The following is an 18,969-nucleotide window of genomic DNA, read 5'->3' on the forward strand; positions in this document are numbered from 1 at the left end:
AATTCTGTGTTATGTACTTCGGCAAGGAAGCCAAGAAGTTTGGTCTCAAAGACCTGCAGCAACTAAAACCACCTTACCTCCACTCTCCCCAAGTGGGATCCCGCATCTCTCAGAAAGCCAGCAGCTTAATTCAGTACATGGTGCAGCCCATCTGACACAAAGACCGCATGCACACACAAAAAGAAATACAGTACTGTTCATCACCACAGCTCTTTATATCAATGCTACAAAACCAAAGACTGACGAAGCTCCTCATCCTTAAGTAAACGTGCCATTCATAATCCACACTGGTACTTAACCCAAAGAACACACGAGCTACAATTTTCTGTCTGAGGATACGGTACTAAAGGTCTGAGGGGGAATAAGTCATCATCCTCTCTGATAAGGAAAGTCAACACTAGAGAGATACAAAGTACTTTCACAAACTGTTGGAAGTTCTTTTTTTCCCCTTACTAGAAATTAGAATTTATTTTCACAGGACCTGCCTCACTCTTGGCAACAGAGAAAGTAGGGACACAAAGGTGTGTTGCAAATCTGTCCTGTTCCACGTGCAGATCTGCTGCACCTCTTTCAGAAGCAATGCTGGTAGCCCACCCCTCCCACTGCCATACATATGCAGGCAGTGAAAAGGGAGCCATCAGAAAACCTCTCTACAGTTGCCTGCAGGAAGGGCAGGGAACAGGGCAAGGGAGCAGAGAAGAAAATTCCAGACTGTCTGCAGATATGCGCTACACGACTGTGTGTGGTTTTTCTACACCCTACTGCTAAGCCGATGTTGCCACAGCTCTCTGCTCACATGCAGTGATGTTCATGCAACTCCACAATGAGCCACCCAAGTGAAAGCGCTGCTCAAAGGCACGTACCATCTGACAAAGCAAATGCTTGGCAGCCAGCTCAGACAGGATGGAAGCACTTTCATGTCCTGAAATGGCTTTATTCCCACTTTTCCAAATATTCACCTCTTCCTTCTTAACAATCACTAACTGTATCCCTTGATAGTAGCATCAAGCTTTGTGACTCCATGTTTGAAAAGCCACCTATGAGCATGTTGGCCAAGAGCTCTCAGCTTGCCCTCAGCTACTAAGAAATTCAAAATATAGTCCTAAGTCATATGCAAGAGCTACAGAAGTAAAGGTTACTATATCATTTAAATTTAGCATTGACCTTACCATAAATAAGTCTTCATATCTGAAGAATGTGACCTTACTATGCTTGTGTCTGCAACTAGAAAGAATCTTTCCTTTGGACAAATCAAATTCCAAAGACATTCTACCAGGATCTGAGATTCCCAAGCCTATGCACCAATACTGTCTTAGAAATATTCTGAGAACTCAATTTAATTATATTTATTTTGCCTCCAAGAGAAGGTTAGGAGTCTTTTATGCTTCATTTTAAATGGCTCCTAGCTTCAAATTTGAACTTAGGTCTGTCCTTGGGTTTGTTCCTGATAATTAGGCTCAAATACATCAAGTCTGCAGCATGAACCAATGTGCCTCCACCTCCTGCTGCTCCTTCCTGCACAGGGAAAGCCTTAAAGAGGAATAAGGTTTTGGACACTCTCCAGTGAATATTTCACACAAACCACAAAGATGAGCCTCTTGATTAACTGAAGGTAAGAGGATATGGTTTGCTTTATCGTGATTTGGATTGGAGCTGGTCTAAGAAATAGTGATGATTTTGTTCCTCTTCTTTTTAACCTTTTAAATGAAGTTCCAGTTCAAGTACTGCAGCCTCTGGCATCTTACAGAAGCAGAACTTTAAGGGCAACTGCTGTTAAGCAGGTGTCAGCATCATTCGAAGCTGTAACTGCACGCCCTTGAAGCTTGTGGTTTTGAGTGCCATGATCAGGGATAACTATCCTAGATGGACCACAAAGAACTCAAACCTGCAGCCAAATCTTTATGCATTCACAGTGAAGTAAACTCAAATGCACAAAATAGATTGATCGTTGTTCGTCCTAACTACATACTGAAGTTTGTTACCTGCAAGACTCAAGAGCTCCAACAGGTATTTAAAAGCATGCAGATATTGTGCTACTGGGATGACCTAAGTTCTAAATGAAAATATTTGTGTCACCATCAGATCTGCAGATGCTTAATTTTTGTACTGCAGACAGTGCTTTTTGAGAATACGCTTTTTCCATCCTACATTCTTAATATGCTGAAGTTGGTATAACCTGGAATATGTATACTCAGGTCGGATGAAAATATGGCCTCTCAGAAAGGAGGGGAAAGTATGAAAATAGCTAAGACACAAAGTGGACCTCCACAGTCTTAGTTAAAAGATCTTGTAACTTGCTTAAAAAAAAAAATCAAAACCTGAAGTTCTCAGTTGAAGCCACAGAAGCATATTTTCGTTTATTTACTTATTTATAAACATTTTAAATGTCAAGGTACATTTGCTTTTTCAGAAGTTTCTCTTCTTGTTAGTTACAAGAATCTACTTCTGAAAGGGCCTGGTTATGGCTTTGGTGTGAACCTCTAGCTGCAATCACAGCCCTTCTCTAAAGGGAGCAGAAATCACTGATTTATTTTGGTTACAACTTTTTCAGGGTGTTTTTTCTAGCACAACGAATTTCTTAACAACATCTGTAATGACATAATCAAGTTCTGAATTTTCTTACATGTAATTCCGCTGGGCTGTAAAGTATAACATTTTTGGTCTACCAAGCAAGCTAACAAAGACAGTAAGTAGTGGCTTGAATTTAACTCCTTTCTTACCTGCACACCATTCAGGATTCCTCAACTTTACTTGAGAATTTCCTCCCTAGTAAAAGGGATGTGAACTCTTGGAGTTCAGAGAAAGCACACCACTAACCATCCAGGCAGTCATTCAGTTTATCCCTGCCAGGGAAATCAACACAGAACCTTTGCACTGCATCTGATGGTCTTGCCACAAAGACAAATTCCAAGGTAAGAACAAACTCCAAATCACTGCTGCCTAGTCGGACTCTTCAGCTTAGCCAAATCACAGAGAGGCGTGTCCACATTACCAGCTTGAACACGACTGTTGATCTGAAGACTACAAAGAAAAAGGTCTCAAATCCCTGTTTTAGGGGGGGAAGTAGCTCCCATGATGCAGAAGAGCAAGCAATTTTGTGGTTTGGCATTCAGTGCATTTTAAAGGTACAAAATAATGACTCTGCAAAGTACAATAACATGTCACTTACTGGTGTTGTGGTCTATGTAATAAACTCCAACCTGAGGGTCATACGCTTCTTCCCATCCTAATGGCAATTCATCGCTAATGCAGTCTGCAAACGTTAGTGGTTTAGTATACCTGAAATGCAAAATATTTAGGATTAAAAAAAGAACACTCCCGCACATCAATTCCAAATTACAGAGAAGAAAACAAGTCCCTGTTTGGTATAAAACACCGAAGAAGTTGAAAACTATTTTAAAGCTTCTGCTCCTACTTAATAACATTTCGCAAACTCTTCCCTTTCTTCATCTAAAGTTACAGCGAGATGAATTCACCGTGACAGAACTCCCAACCCTCGCCTGGCTCAGGCAGTACTATTCAAAGGAACACGAAGAACTTTGCCAGAAACAACCCCAGTCTCTGCACTGAAAGAGCAAGATTGTTCGCAGGCAAGTCCTGTATCCAAATATGTAGACAAGAAGAAGAGAAGAAGCAAGATGAGAAATATAATTTGCATAGCATGAATAATTAAGACTACACAATCAATAGCAAGTGCTGAGAACTGTGGGACCACCCTGGTCATTTGCATTGCAATATGTTCTGTTTCAATAATGACAAACTAGAATAGTTTCTTTGTATCATTAAAACAAGTAATCCACTCAATCCAAATGAGAAATATTTCCACAAAATTGCTCTGATGAGTTTCTGCACATGCAGCAGCTCTCTGAAGGCTTGCACAGCTAAAGCAAAGCTCACTTCCTGAGCACAGCACGCAGACTGCAGTTACTGAAGCTGTGCTCCTTCCCACCCTTTGACTCTGAGCTCACAAGGTTCAGCCTGCAGCAAAGAGGTGAGCTCAGCAGCAAGGCCTTGGGGCAGCAGGCACAGGACGCAAAGTGAAGCACCAAGCACCTCTCCAGCTGTTCTGCCACACACACTACGAGCAGCGCAGCCAGAGTGAGCATGTCTGTGGGAAGTCCTTCAGATCCAAAGATCATTCAGCAGGGCTGACAGCTCTGTAACTTGCACAGAGCTCTGATCAGCTTGAACACAGCTTATCTGGAAGCACTACGCAGCGAGCCGTGGACCCACACTAACATCTCAGAACCACGCGTCAGCATAAAAGGGAATTCTAGGAATAAGCCTCCTGACACCAGAGGTTCAACATAAAACTAACATTTAAGATGACTGATGGACGTCCCCAAAACATGACCTAGAAATCTGGTACACGGCAAGACCAAGGTAGGAACATGTCTGTGAAAGCTGCGTAAGCCAGTGACCTCTCTACAGTTACCTGCCTTTGCACTTTGAACACACTGCCTTTGCCACTTGAAGCAGTGCACAAACACTAGTCTTTCAAACAGAAAATGTGAACATCTGCAGCACAAAAAGAAAAAATCGGAACCTCCCAGCACAGAACTGCTGAAAGTCCCTTTATCAGCCAAGTTCCACTGAAAGATTTGTTGTTTTTGCACTTCTTAATCTAGACTGTTTTCAATAACATAGAACATCCACACAGAAAATGGATTACTCTAAACCGTCTCAGTATTGCTGATAGGTAGATCTGCATCTTCAGTATGCTTTCTTCCCAAATGCCAAGTGTGCACTTCAGCCACTCAGTTCTTTCAGCTGGAGTTTTGGAGAAGGCAGAAAGGTGGGATCGCTGCTCTAGCAAGGACAGGAGCCAGCTCGGTTCTGCTGGGAGACTTGCCAGCACGTACTGGGGCTCGGAAGCATACAGTATCACTGTTAAGGCTCAGAACACCTCCCAGAGAGCACCCACCACCAACCAGACCGGTGCTGGCTCCCATGGCTGATAGCAAACTTACAACTATCCCATTTATGCAGTTAAGGAAGTATTCATTAAAGGAAAAACTTGTCATTCAACTAGCAAACAAAGAAGTAATTAGGCTTAGAATTAACAACATAATTCCATTGATTACAGACAACATATGTCATATAGCTATTTCCCCAAATAATTGCAGCTTTAGAACCAAATCACTCTTCCAAACTCCTTCCTTTGCTGCTGCAGAAAGAAACTGGCACGTATCAAAGAAACAATGCTACGATGACAGATGAAAGACATGCAATATGGTGCACAGCCAGATTAATGTATAAACCACAACAAGGAAAGGGAGATATTACTTTCCTTTAAGATCGTGCGATTTGTGCATTTGTTATGAAGACTGAAATATTTCAACTTCCAACAGGAGTCCAAAAATCAAGCACCTCCCTAAGAACATTCACCATGTAGCACAATGCATTAAGGGAGTAAAAGGTAAAGCTTTTCTCACACAGAAAGTCACGACTTAGTTAGCGTATAATTTCTGCAAAAACAGCAGAGTTTCTGCATACGGGAAATTAAAGCCAGGACACATCTGCGTAACTGTTTCTTCTGAAACATCTCATTTGCAATTCACAAAGCTTCCCTGCAGCCTTGGAAAAGTCTCATCAACTCAGTCAAATACATTATCATTTAATTGGCCCTCACTGTAGCTAGACTCAACTGCCTAGAAGAATCGACTCCTTTTACCCACTGTGCATGCACTACAAGGAAAGGAACCTACGGAGTGATTTATGCATTCCTCGCTGTCCTTGGATAGAGAACTTCCAGATACACTCATCCAAGCTTTCCAGGGCAAGCAGCACATGCAGAAGTACAGAAGAGCCTTATTATGTATGACTTCCAGACTCCAAAGAGGAAACCCAATGTGTGCGGGGGTTGTTCACACATACAGCAACTTTTATCAAACCCAAGCTAGTCTAGTTAGAAGTGACACTCTTTTAGGCACAAGATTGTCCACATCTTCCAGCTACACTAGGTTTGCCTAAACACCCTGTGCATGGCTGCCTTTTCCCCTTCTCAGAGTACAAAACATTCATTCAGCAAGCTTCAATTAGGGTAATATTTATTTATTTATTTCAAGAAACACAGCACATCAACTTAGTTTTTTCAATTCACAACACTTAAGTTTTCAGTGTGTTACTTTTTCATGTGATTTTATTCAGGAAGTTCAGCTTTACTTCCAGCAAGTGTGATGGATCATTAAGGTACCTGGAAACTAGATGCCCTTAGCAACCAACAGCCAGCAGCAAGCCAAGGGCACCACTTCAGAAACCAATCCTGATAACAGAGGTAAAAGATAACAGCCCCACATGACATACTAACCTGAGGAGAATCATTTGGTCTTGAGGCAGAGGCAGGAGAGGGGAAGCCATAGTCCAAGCCCCCACCCATCATCCCATGAATGCCCAGAGACACTTCCACCTCTACGAAACATTTGCCCATAATAAATCAAGTATTCATACATCAAATGATTTTCAAATTCCTCTTCCACGGCAGGAAACAGTTTCCTCGCTCTGACTTAGGAAGTCATGCCATTTTTAATGAGAGGTTTCTCTGTTTCTTATGATTTTTTATGTATCACCTATAGCTTCCAGTACAGATAAAACTGGAAGCCAACGTTATCATGCACAAACACTTAAATTGAATCTTGCTCATCTCAGATTTGGAAAGCCTTTCTACCATCTCCAACTCTGCTGCTGTCAACCAAAAGTCTCATCACACAGGAAACTGAAGGCAAATAATTCTTGTATAACAAGTTTTTGACTGACAGTAGGCTTGTTAAACACAGCCGTAACATCACAAAGGTTTCTTAGTGAAGTAGCAAATGGGTGAACTGTGCCATTTACGAAATCGAACTTAATACTACAAAGGGATCAGAAATCAATTCTGATTTTCTTGCAAAAAAAATGTTACATGTTAGCTTCAGTTACTCGATTTCAGTGCCAACTAGTGGCCTCCAGCAATCTGACAGAACCATGGTGCTTTTCAGTTAGGCTGTGTGTACAGACATGTATTTACACACACACACACACAGGAAGCAGTGTGCTCAGGTGACAGTTTATCAACCAACAAGGGATTGTCAAGGTTCTGTGTGGTACTTAAACCCAATTAATCCCTATATTTGCAGGGTTCCTCAAACCACCAGAGCAAAGTAAAGGCATTCCAACAGTAGAGCCTTATTTTAATCAGTTCTGTACAGATCACATGGCCTTACATAGAAATCCTTCATGGGTGGAACTACAGACTTGGAGATTTCCAACACACCTGCTGATTGCAGAGCTCACTGCACAACAAGGTGAGGCAACTCCTGCAGTCAGCAGATGCGTGCAGTCACCACGCTGCCCACCACAGATTGGCAGCTGTCTTCAGTTCTCTCTTTTCCTCCTGCAATCACACCGCTTCCTGGGCAAGAAATACTTCAGGTTGGATATTAGGAAAAATTTATTCTCTGAAGGAGTGGTCAGGTGCTGGAACGGACTGCCCAGGGAGGTGGTTGAGTCACTATCCTGGAGATGTTCAAGAAACGTTTAGATGCTGTACTAAGGGACATGGTTTAGTGGGAAAACTTTGGTGGTAGGTGGATGGTTGGAGGTCTTTTCCAACCTTGGTGATTCTATGAAACAAGATAAGCAATTACCAGTTCTGGCAAATATTTCAATTCATAGCATTTATTTTACAGTATCAGTTTCTGAATCCAGCATTTTATGGGAGAAGCTTGAAGTCAAGTTTTATTTTTACAGAATGGTAGGATGGCTTGGGTTGAAAGGGACCTCAGAGATCATCTAGTCCCAACCCCCATGCCATAGGCAGGGTTGCCAACTGTTAGTTCAAGCACTAGGTCAGGCTGCTCAGGGACCCATCTAGTCTGGTCTTCAAAATCTCCAGGACCAGGGCATCTCCATATCTGCTCTGAGCGGCCTGTGCCAGCACCTCACCACATTCTCAGTGAAAAACTTCCCCTGACATCTAATTAAATCTCCCCTCCATTAGTTTAAAACCATTCCCCCCTCGTCCTATCACTATCTACTTGTGTGAAAAGTTCATTTCTCTCAAGTTCCCTTTAAATACTGGAAGGCTGTAATAAGGTCTCCCTGGAGCCTTCTCTTCTCCAGGCTGAACAAGCCCAGCTCCCTCAGCCTGTCTCTGCAGGTGAGGTGCTCCAGCCTTCTGATCATCTTCGTGGTCCTCTTCTGAACCCTTTCCAAATTTCCACATCTTTCCTGTGGCAGGTGCCCCAGGCCTGGATGCCAGATGGGGCCTCACGAGGGCAGAGAAGAGAGGGACAATCCCCTCCCTTTCCTTGCTGGCCACCCCTTTTTTGATGCAGCCCAGGATACCATTGGCCTTTCGGGCGGCAAGTGCACACTGCGGGTCCACATTAAGTTTTTCATCTACCAGGACCCCTAAGTCCTCCACAGGGTTACTCTTTATCATTTTCAATGGTTGTACTTGAATAAACTCTTCACTCTGCATTTCTGTGTCCCATCTGTCCCACCTTCCCTGCTGGCAGCACGGCAGCCCACACCACACAGACCTGACCAGTCCAAGAGCCCGGCAGCAGCCTGGGGCAGCGCACAGTCCCTGCGGGCAGTGCAGAGGTAAGGCGCTGCTGGACAGCGAAGGCCGCTGCCACTCAGTGGGCTGCTCTGCTGCCAGGAGCCTCACCACGACGGCATACAGGCGTCTTTGTTTTTAATGAGGTCATCCCGTTCTCAAGGCAGAAGATGATTATTTTTAAACTCCAGCATTAAAAATAAAATCTGTCACATTTCTGACAAGTTTTCTAGGACTGGAGCAATCTACTCCCTACAAGAGCTTTTAAAAATAGACTCCCACACATTTATTACTCAAATCCGCAACCCAGCCCTCAAACACACCAGGCTATTCGTCTCTATAGTAACTCCGTTTTCCCTTGGAGCATCTCCTCTAGCTGCAGAGAGGATTACCTTTGGAGGCCAAAGGTGTGGTGGTGGGGAGGCCTTGGTTTGGGATCTTGCTGGCAAAGCTTTCCTCACCCACCACCCAGAGCACCATGAAATGCTCCCTTGCATTCTGCTCCAGCTGCAGTGCAGGGAAGGGCATTGAGAACAGCTCACCCCTGACAGCCAGCCCCTGAGATGTGACAACAGGCAGCTCTGGCCACTGCAACTCTCAGCTCCCCAACACCGTGACATTTTTAGCAGGGGAAGCCTCCCCACCCAGGGAGCAGAAAGGAGCCACTAAGAGCCACCAAAAGCTATGAAGAATTCAAATGACAAAGTGCTTCCCAAGTAACAGTGAGCAACCTTGAAGAAGCAACCACTAATTTTGAAACGTTATTAGTTCTACCCAGTCTTAGATGCCTGATGTTATTACAAGACTAACACAAAGGCTTAGTCCTCTCTAAGAGTGTGACTACCCAGAAGAGATGTCATTTCAGTGACTGTCAGCATGTAAGGTGCTTCTGCCTTGGCCCTGTTTCTGCTGGGATAATAGGATAAACAGGAACAGAATTACATCCCTCACATAAAAACAGAGTGATCTGACAAGAAAAAAAGCTTATTATTAAGTTGTTGCTCTAAACCAAACAAATTTGCTTAAGCCTCAATTCAAACATCACCAATAGCAATGTACTGAAAAAAAAGAAAAAGCAATAAACCAACACACAACACACCATCTCAAGCAACTCAGACTGAAGGCTGTGTTCTTTTCAGAAGGATTTCCTTTGTTACCATGGTTATTGAGCACCTTCATAGCCTCCCAAGGACTTATCCTCTGTTTCTTCCTGGCCTGAGAAACTCCATGCGCTGGGTCACCTCTGGAAGAAGTTTATTTTCCAAAGTACCTTCATTTTAAACAGTTTCACTGACACCCAATAATTCAGCTATGGTCTCACCTACTCTTTGACCAAAACACGAGAATACTCCAATTAGCTCATTAAGGTGAACTTGAGTTCTATCCAAATTGCTAACTTTCAAATTTTTCTTTTCTTCTACAGAAATCAGCTGCGTTAGCACCTAACTAGGCAGCACACAAAGCACCAAGGACTTGCAAGGACTCCAGGAATCAGGCTACACCCAGTATTCCAAACATTCCAAATAATGAGGGCTGGAACTAGACGATCTTTTAAGTCCCTTCCAACCCAAGCCATTCTACGATTCTATGAAATACATTTATATATTCAGTAGTAATAATAAATTTATATTACCCAAATAGATTAAAGGAAGCATTGAGCTATACAGTACACAACTGAACACCCCAGTAGCCTCAACAAGCATCCTAGTATGCATCAGTCTACTGCTTCAGTTCCTTGTACATTCTACCCATTTTTGAAAAAGCCTTGCACGGTTACAAGTTCTGCTTTGCACACAGTGACAGTACTTGTCCACGCATTTCTTCTCCACACAGATTATTCACCTTTGGAAACAGAAAACTACTAAGTTATTTGTGTGGAAAAGACTATCAAAAACCACTTACAGGTTTTAGATCATTCCTAGAGATTAACAAACTGGCTCTGCTAGCAGGAGAGAGGCAGGAGGTCAGTCATACTCTCTTAATCACTCAAATGCAAAATTCCTGAGATAGTTCAAGGTTAAAAGTCAGGAAATAGGAGTTAGGGCTTCTCACAACATTAACTTGCCTGCCAGCCTGTATATCCTGCATGATTTCCAGAACTGATTAAGCAGAAAAAGATATAAAAGAGTAAGGTGCAACTCTGAGAAGAGTGCAGCACTAACAGACTAAAAGCATGCAAGAGTTTAAATTTAACCATGCAAGTCATTCAGACATCTTTGGTTTTAAACAGTTGAGGCTGGCTTCTCTTGTGATTTTTTTTCCCCCAGAGGAGTTTGACTTCAGTTCTTCCAAGATCAGAAGCAGCCTTGCCACCTGCAAAGCCCGAATAGATTAATTAAAATCAAGTCAGGTCTCCCTTTCACTCAGAAGTTTGACTGTTCTGGAAGAAAGGGACTCTTCACAGCAAGGGGTAAATTGTCTACCAAGCATCCAGATTAAGTAGTTCAACTAGTTTCTTGACATATTTTGGAGATTAGGAACTGGAAGGTTTGTCTCTGATCTTGTAGCCTGCACTCCTTCTCTGAACGGCTGCCTACAGAGCATGGGCAGCAACAGTTTACACGGGCAAGATGCCTCAAAGATAAAGAGGAGCATAAGACACTCTTTCCCCCCAGCCCCAACTCGTACAGCAGGGAACCAATAGCTACTGTCAGAAAAAAAAAAAATATTGGAGACTTTGGCAACATGGAAAATACTGAACAACTGCTGTACCTCAGAATTCAGGAAGTTATTACTCCAGGGATGGCAGTGAGCACTCAGAACTCAGTAGTGGCAGCAGGGTAGGCAGTGGGCTGCCCATTTGGAAGTGGCTGGTGGTTCATCCTGCAATATGACTTTGGCAGGCACTCTGAATTTTCACTTCATGCAGCGTCTATATGGCAATTAAAAACCTGAACTCTTCAAGGAGCAGTGCATGTTGCCCCATTTCTGCCAGCATGTTCTACCCCTACTGAGGAAAAAAATGCAGACTGATAACAAACGACTCTTGCTCCTTCACTTGATATAGGGCTGGGCAGCACTGAAGTCTTGCCCGGACAGCTTCAGCTGTGGATCCTATCAAGCTACAGAAGCCCCAAACAGGTCAAAGGCAGTTAGAGGAGGCCCAGGGCTCCTTTAATGTCTCCATGACCTCAGCACCGCCAGATGAGAGCCACAGTATTTCTGTCTGCCTCTAAGAATCAGAGAAGGTTGGTCAGAATGGTCTTGGAGCCGTGGAAAACACTTAAGAACAATTGTCAAATTGGAAAGCCATCTGAATTCAAGATATAGAACACAATAGTTAAGCATAAACCTTGCCCTGTGAACTGCAATACATGCCACGCTGCTCAAGAGGGGCAAACCAATACTTCAACAAGCCCACATAAACAATTCCTAAGAGCATCACTGCAGAGTTTCCTGGGGTATTTCTTCAAGAAGTTAGTTTTTAAGTTAAGAGAGTTACCAGTAACACAATTTATCATGTCGACAAAGGAAAAGCACCAATACAGCTAGATTTGAACTGGAAGAAGCTTCCAGGAAAAGCAGAACGCTTCAGCAACACTGAGATCAAGAACAGAATATTGCCTGCCATATTACACATGGAGCATTCAAGCATTCTAATTCAGTTTCCAGAATTTCTCACCAAAGTAGTAGCCATTCTCACACCTTTCCCGGCCCATGAGCCTCAGGCCCCAGCACAGCCTGTCAGTATGATCACAAACACTAAGACCCTGAAAAGGTCAGTGGAGCACTGGTTCAACTGCTTTCATGAAGAATCATAGAATGGTCTGGGTCAAAAAGGACCATAATGATCATCGAGTTTCAACCCCCCTGCTGAGCGCAGAGTCGCCAACCACTAGAGCAGGCTGCCTAGAGCCACGTCCAGCCTGGCCTTGAATGCCTCCAGGGATGGGGCATCCACAACCTCCCTGGGCAACCTGTGCCAGTGCGTCACCACCCTCTGAGTGAAAAACTTCCTCCTAATATCTAACCTAAATCTCCCCTGTCTTAGTTTAAAACCATTCCCCCTTGCCTTAAATCCAGAAGCGTCCACACCTCCTGTGATCCCAAAGCAGAAAGGGAGGCAGTGGCAGGAGCCAGAAGCCCCCTCTCAGCCCTCTGCAGGCAGCCCTGCAGGTCTGAGCTGAGGACAGGCCTCAGACACGAACACATGGCAACTTGATTTTGTGCCACAGAAAACCCAGTTAGAGAGCATTTGGACCCAGCATGCAACAACTACTAGAGCATATAAGCAACCGGAATTCAGTATCAGCTGTCTTATCTATTACTGCTGTTAGTGATGCTGATGCAATTCCTTCTTGATTCCTGTAAAGTCATACTGTTTTTAAATAATAAGCAGAAATGACAAAAGAAGAGCGGATGTCTAACACTACCATGGGAGAGTATAAAGCTTTAGGGGATGAATAAGAAGCCTAAGATAAAAGCATCAGAGTAGGAATAGGTTTGTCACTTATTTCATCCTGGGGAACACAGGAGCATTTACTAAGTAGATATGCCTAGTAAGGAACAGAAAGAAACAACTCCAGGCTGCGTTTACAGTCTGAATAGCACAAAACCCAAAACACAGCTCTACTTCTACTGCAATGGAGTCAATACAAACCAACAGCTACTGAAGTTTAACTGCTCATCTGAGGGCAGCAAGAATGAGATTTGCCAAAATCATTTACCAAATGAGTTGAATTGACTTACTCTTCTAAAACATCATTAATTTTGAATGACTCATTATCTGTTTTGCCAACAGATTAAGACTGTGTTAAGGTAGAAGCTAGAATGCTCCTCACATTCACCCTCCCCACCTTGAAAGCCTCCTGCCATCCTGCCCCAGGTTCCAAGGGCACAAGAAGGAAGAATTAAGTCCCAGTGCACAGGCCAGAAACCTGGGAACCACAGCTCAAACAGGAGCAGGACAACAGCTTGGGTACTGCATAGGTTCAAGACTACCCAGTGGTGCCAGTTTTCCAGATTGGTGTAGAAGACTGAGAAAGGAGACACAGTGTTCCTGAATTTAGTACAAATTTCACTGTATTTTGAATTGCACCTTGTCTCCTGACTAGGATGAGCAGTCTACTCATATTCAACATTTAGAGTATTTTAAGACAAATCACAGAAGCAACATATGTCATTTTTTTTCAGAATTCAAGGGAAGATTCCTTATGAAAATTACATTTCCCCAAACCATTTCCAACTCAAATATTGTTGCAGGGAGTATTATCTGAGGCTCTTTATGAGCACAGCTTTATGGATTTAATCTGTATCAATTGTTCAAAGAAGATGGGAATAGAAAGGCTCAGCAGTTAAGTACAAGCAATAAACCAGACCGTGACAAATTGTAACCGGGTGCCAAAAATGCAAGGTGGCACCTTTAAAGTGTGTGCGCACGTGGGTGTTAAATTGTCATCTGTTTGGTATGGGAAACTGACACAGTTATTTTGCTGCAGAAATGAGAATGCTGCATGCTTTGGCCTAAAAGCAATTAACCAAGTTTGTACCTAATGATGTGTATCACAGATTTAAAAATACATAAGTGCCTGGTCTCCAATTGGACTCTAAATGCTATCAACGATCAAAGCTTTTTTTAGCTATTCAGAAATGCACAGCCTTTCTTATCAGCAAGGGAAGACAGCATAGATGTTTCACCACAGCTGCTCATACTCCATACTGTGGCTGTGCACTGAGCACATCCATGCTGCCACGTAAGCACTTCATTGCCTATACACCACCGCAAAAAGCAGCGCTAGTGCCCTGTGTGTAACTGCAAGTCGTGCAGCAAGGGAAGTACATTGCCAGAAACTGAGATATACACTGGAGAGTAGGTACAATGTAACTGCACCAAAACATAGGCAGCATCTATCAGTAGTTCATTTTTCCGTGCCATCTGGCTGCCTTGCAGTACTGCAGATATCTGTGGGATCATGCAACCTGGTGTTATTTCCATTTCTTTTTATCTGCTGCATCTGACCTCCTGAAGGGAAGGCAGTGCCCCCACCACTTAACAGCACTGACATCTATTTCCCACATTAATATTTTCTTTTTTAAAGGGAACATTTCTACCAAGTGCTAGCTTCCTACTCTCATTACCAAGTTCCTGCCTGGTAACTGGAGGTTAACCAACAGGAGCAAGCCTATCTCCAGTGCCCTGAGCAGAGGCCACATTTCTCAGCACCAGCTGAAAATAGACTTCTGAAGATCATTAGCACACATCCAAATTCCTAGCATACATCAGGTCTCTAAAATGGAAAGTCTAATAACTGAGAAAAGATCTGACCAAACATTCTAAGAGAAGCATTTATAAACAAGCCATCTAAGACAACAGCAAACACCTCAATTCCTTTAATGGAAGATAAGCAGCGCAGAAATTCATATAGTCAGAATAAAGACATCATTATTCTACCCCTTATTCTATCCCTGTAGAGAAAACAAATTGAGTTTAAGTATCTGCTCCCAAAGTTGCAGTAGCCTCAGCTCTGGAAGTGCCACAGTCACAGTCAGGCTGCAATGGTACCTGGGCTCCTTCAGGAATGCAGTATTTTCCATTTCATAGCACATATTCATAGTAATAAGTGTCAATTTCTTTTTCATACTACAAGAGTTGTTTTATCTGTACTGTGAAGCTATGTACTTTTCTGGGATGTGCTTCAGGATTAAATACAACAAAAAGGCATTTCAGAAATGAACCAGTTTTTTCTTAGGCAATGCAATTTCCTTAACCAAGCACCCCATGCGACTGTACAAGAACTCATGCAGGTAGAGGGGAGGGAGGGAGAATCTACAGCACAAATACATTGGCAACTGAGCCAGGCAAACTGTTGCTGCCATGAAAAGCAGCTCTCCCACCTTCCAACCTGTGCACCCTGCCCTTGGCTCTGGTTCCTTCCTGCAGCTCTGCCCTCCCCTGTCATATCCCCAGGCCCTCCCACAAGTTGCTGTGTTACTGACGGGGAGCAGAGTACCCAGATGTTAATGAGAGCCAATTCACCCCTGAGTTACTGGGACTCTCAGAAGTCAGCTGCACACCAGGAACAGTAAAGGCCCTAGGGAGAAGAGCACAGCCCTCGCAGCTTGTGAGGAGCTGTCTGGCCGCTCACCAGGATGCTGGGAACCCAGCTATTGCATATGCTTCATCTGCCACAGCACTGTAATTAAAGTGGCCCATCTAGCCCAGCTGCCAGACCCAGCCTCGCTAATGCCTCTACACTCATTATTACCTATAAGCGAAGAGCACAGAAGTTGTCAGCTTTAGCAGCAAGTCCCCCAGATCTCTGCACACCAGCAGAAGCTAACTGTGCTGCAGGGACAGCGGTGACACGCTGCAGGATGCAAGGTGCCATTTTGTTGCAGCCCTGTGCAGCCAAGCAGCCCACTGCACACGGCCGGCAAGGAATGCACTCGCTGGCTGCACCTTTTCATCTTGATAAGGATTTTCAAGGTCATGTTTGCTTCCCTCCTGGCTCCAGTGAAATCCCAGGCATGCAGCCCACAGCCGCAGCACGTTCCCACCCCGCATGTCTCCTAGGTACCAGCACAACCTGTCACATTCCTCCACACCAGCACACCCTGCCTTGCCAGCTGGCTCCCTGGGCTCAGATACACCTTTCTAACCGTACCCCTTTTTCCTGAGAGCGAGTGGCTGCAGCACCCTGCCGCAGGGCCAGAGTGCGCGTGGAGGGTGCCAGCCCGGGAGCTCCCTCTGCCCAGCACTCATTCCTGCACACGCAACAGGACTGCAGGCCCTCCCTGCTCCAGGCAGGATTCCTAGGGAGCTCCCGAAAAGCCACACGTGCTGCCCGCTCACAGGGCGAGCTAATTATACAAGCTGTTAGGCATGTATGCATGCACCACAGTGCTCTGAGTCATTAGAGCATGGGATTTATACTTCACTGCACGCATCTTGCTCTTTGTGACCATGTGCCTAGATACAGCCAGAACGAACACAGCTATCTGGAATGTCTGCAGCTCGCCAGCCAGCCTATCTGAATGCAAAGCTGGGCCGCCCCTGAGCCTGACTGGCTGCATGTGACCCGGCTGCACATCCAGCTTTCCCAACACCGTTTAGAACCCCTATTCCCTTCCCCCCTCGCCCCTCCCCACCATCTGAGAACAGAGTGGAGCGCAATGTTTAAGCCACGTTCTTCTCTTGTGTTCTAAAAGCGACTCGAGTGCTGGGGAAAGCCAGGTGGTGCGTGGTGATCCCAGAGACAAACAGGGGAAGCCCCCCCCGTGGGCTCATGGGACCGTTCCTATGGCAGCAGCCACTCCTCAGCTGATGGCAATCCCCCCATTCATAGGCACCGGGCACCCAACACCACGGCACGCCAGCCTCAGTGGGCTGGTTTCTGCCCTTCAGCCACTTGGCTTTTATTTACAGGAACCCAATTCGGTCCCCAGTGAGCGCAGGTCAGTGGCCTGTGGCACTACATCCCACAGCGCAGGGCTGGGCCTGAAGGGCAGATGCCCACTCCCACTCCCAGATAATTGCCACAGTCAATGGGAAGTAGCACAGAGTAGGTCTGTGTGTGCTCAGTACTTGGGTTTGGTTCTCATTTTATTCCTGTGCTCACTAACAACACATTAGGGTGTATTCTATGTAAAAACAAATAGCAATAGCTATGTTTTCTGTGGATTAGATGTTGTTTCTAGCACTTCTCATCTTTTAAAGAACTTCTGCTGAAGATCTCACTTCAACTTCTCAGATCTCCAAGCATCTGACATTGGATGAGAGGAATAGAGCTCAATCTGCCTCACCACCACAGTATGTCTCCATCCTACAGACACCCCTTTCCTAAGGGATCATATCGCTCCACCTCGTGCCATACTCATGCACAGGACTTCTCCCCAGCCACCAGGAGCAGCCCACACAGCGGTGGCAGGGCTCCCCACAGCTCAGCCCAGTCCTTCAGCACCAGAGCTAGGTGCAACTCCCACGTGAGTATTTTTTTTCAGCATTTAGTTCTAATGCATCACCCAAACACTGACCTATACCATCAATGCACACTTATCTGTATGTATACATTAATTTACTCCAATAAATTCAGGGAAAAGAATTATCATTCTTAGTCCAGCTAGTCTATAAAGACCAAGTTGAAATTCTCGAGCAAACCAAATCCCCCTGCTAACCTTGCCTAGAATCTCTAAGCAAACCTACAAACTGATTCAGAGAAACAATTTGGTATCAAGATCCAAAATCAGTGACTGAATGCAGAGAGCTATTAAAAACACAGACCTTACCGGGAGAGGTCTTTCAGCACTCCTCCTTTCTTCCATTAATCGTGTCCTTTTTTCAATGTCCTTCTAATAATTGCCAAATCAATGGCAGAAACGCGTGCTGCTACTGTTCCACACCCGAGAAGACAAAGGACAGTGATATTGCAGAGACTGCAGTGCCTAGGATGAATGAAGTCACTCTGAAATCCTAACAACTTTTTTCCCCTGAACTGCTTTGCCGAGTTCCCAAGCAGCTGCACCAAGTCTGGCCAACGTGCAGAACAGTGCCGTCCAGATCTGCACGCAGCAGATCCAGGAAGGACACCCAGAAAAAAGCCAGCATCCCGTCAGGTGTCACCTTCACAGTGTCAGAGCAGATGGAATTACAGCCCACAGCACAGCACTAAGAAAGCATCCATCTCTGATATTTAAGCTGTCTGCTCTGAAAGGCAAACCAGAAGCGACATTGCTGCCCATGATGCCAGATCAGTGCCCCTGCACTGAGCCAGAGCTTCCCAAGGAAGCATGCTCTGCAGGAAGGCTGCTGCTTGGCAGGTCACTGCTGCAAAGCCCAGCCACATGCCACCTTGGTTACTGCAGCAGCAGAAACAGAGCCTTGAAAGCACAGAGCAGGGTTGGGGCACAGCAGGGTGAGCGACCCACACACCCCAGGCCCCAGCAGTAGCAGGGCGAGAGGCTACGATGCCCCACAGCCATGACAGACTCCAAGGCAAAGCTGTTCAGCTCTTCCACCAGCAAGTGCACAAATGGTCAGCACGCTGTAAGCTATGGTCTGCTGCACTCTCAAGATGAATCCAGAGGCAATCACTTACAGTTGTCAAAACAGAAGAAAAAGAATCCAATTCAATCCGATCCAGCCTCTATCTTTACTCAATAGAATGATGCAGACAGCAAGTCTAGCGAGTGAGATCAGGGCCTAACACAAAGATGTGCGCACTGCTCCTTTGCTTTACTCCTAACTATAAAAAAAGTGAGATTTGTAAATAAATTGATCCCCTCTATTCTTCCTCACTAGCGTACAATAAAAATATCCTCAGAAAAACAGCATGTAGAGCCTCACAGCAACAAGAAGCACTGCATTTCTTCACACATCAGCCATTCCTCTACCTGTACCCAAACTGCTTGATGGACTAAGTGCCCACCTTGTAAAGTCAACAAGTCCCCCCTTAGGATTCACTCAGAAGGACCAGATTTGTTTACCCCAG

General features: G+C 44.8%; 1 protein-coding gene across 2 annotated transcripts in view; it reads right to left on the bottom strand.

Moving 5' to 3' along the window:
• WWC1 (WW and C2 domain containing 1) overlaps positions 1-18,969 on the bottom strand; it is a 65,634-nt gene that overhangs the window by 33,856 nt on the left and 12,809 nt on the right. The window contains exons 1-2 of one of the 2 annotated variants that reach the window (XM_021410602.1): positions 17,763-17,818; positions 3,170-3,279 (exon numbers count right to left, since the gene is read on the bottom strand). In XM_021410602.1, coding sequence (XP_021266277.1) covers positions 3,170-3,279; positions 17,763-17,803 — 151 coding nt within the window. In that variant the 5' untranslated portion in view covers positions 17,804-17,818. Of the gene's footprint in view, positions 1-3,169; positions 3,280-17,762; positions 17,819-18,969 lie in introns of those variants that run through there. The other variant, XM_021410601.1, reaches the window with a different exon arrangement.

This window comes from Numida meleagris, chromosome 12, assembly GCF_002078875.1.
Source record: "Numida meleagris isolate 19003 breed g44 Domestic line chromosome 12, NumMel1.0, whole genome shotgun sequence".
NCBI classification, from domain to species: domain Eukaryota; kingdom Metazoa; phylum Chordata; class Aves; order Galliformes; family Numididae; genus Numida; species Numida meleagris.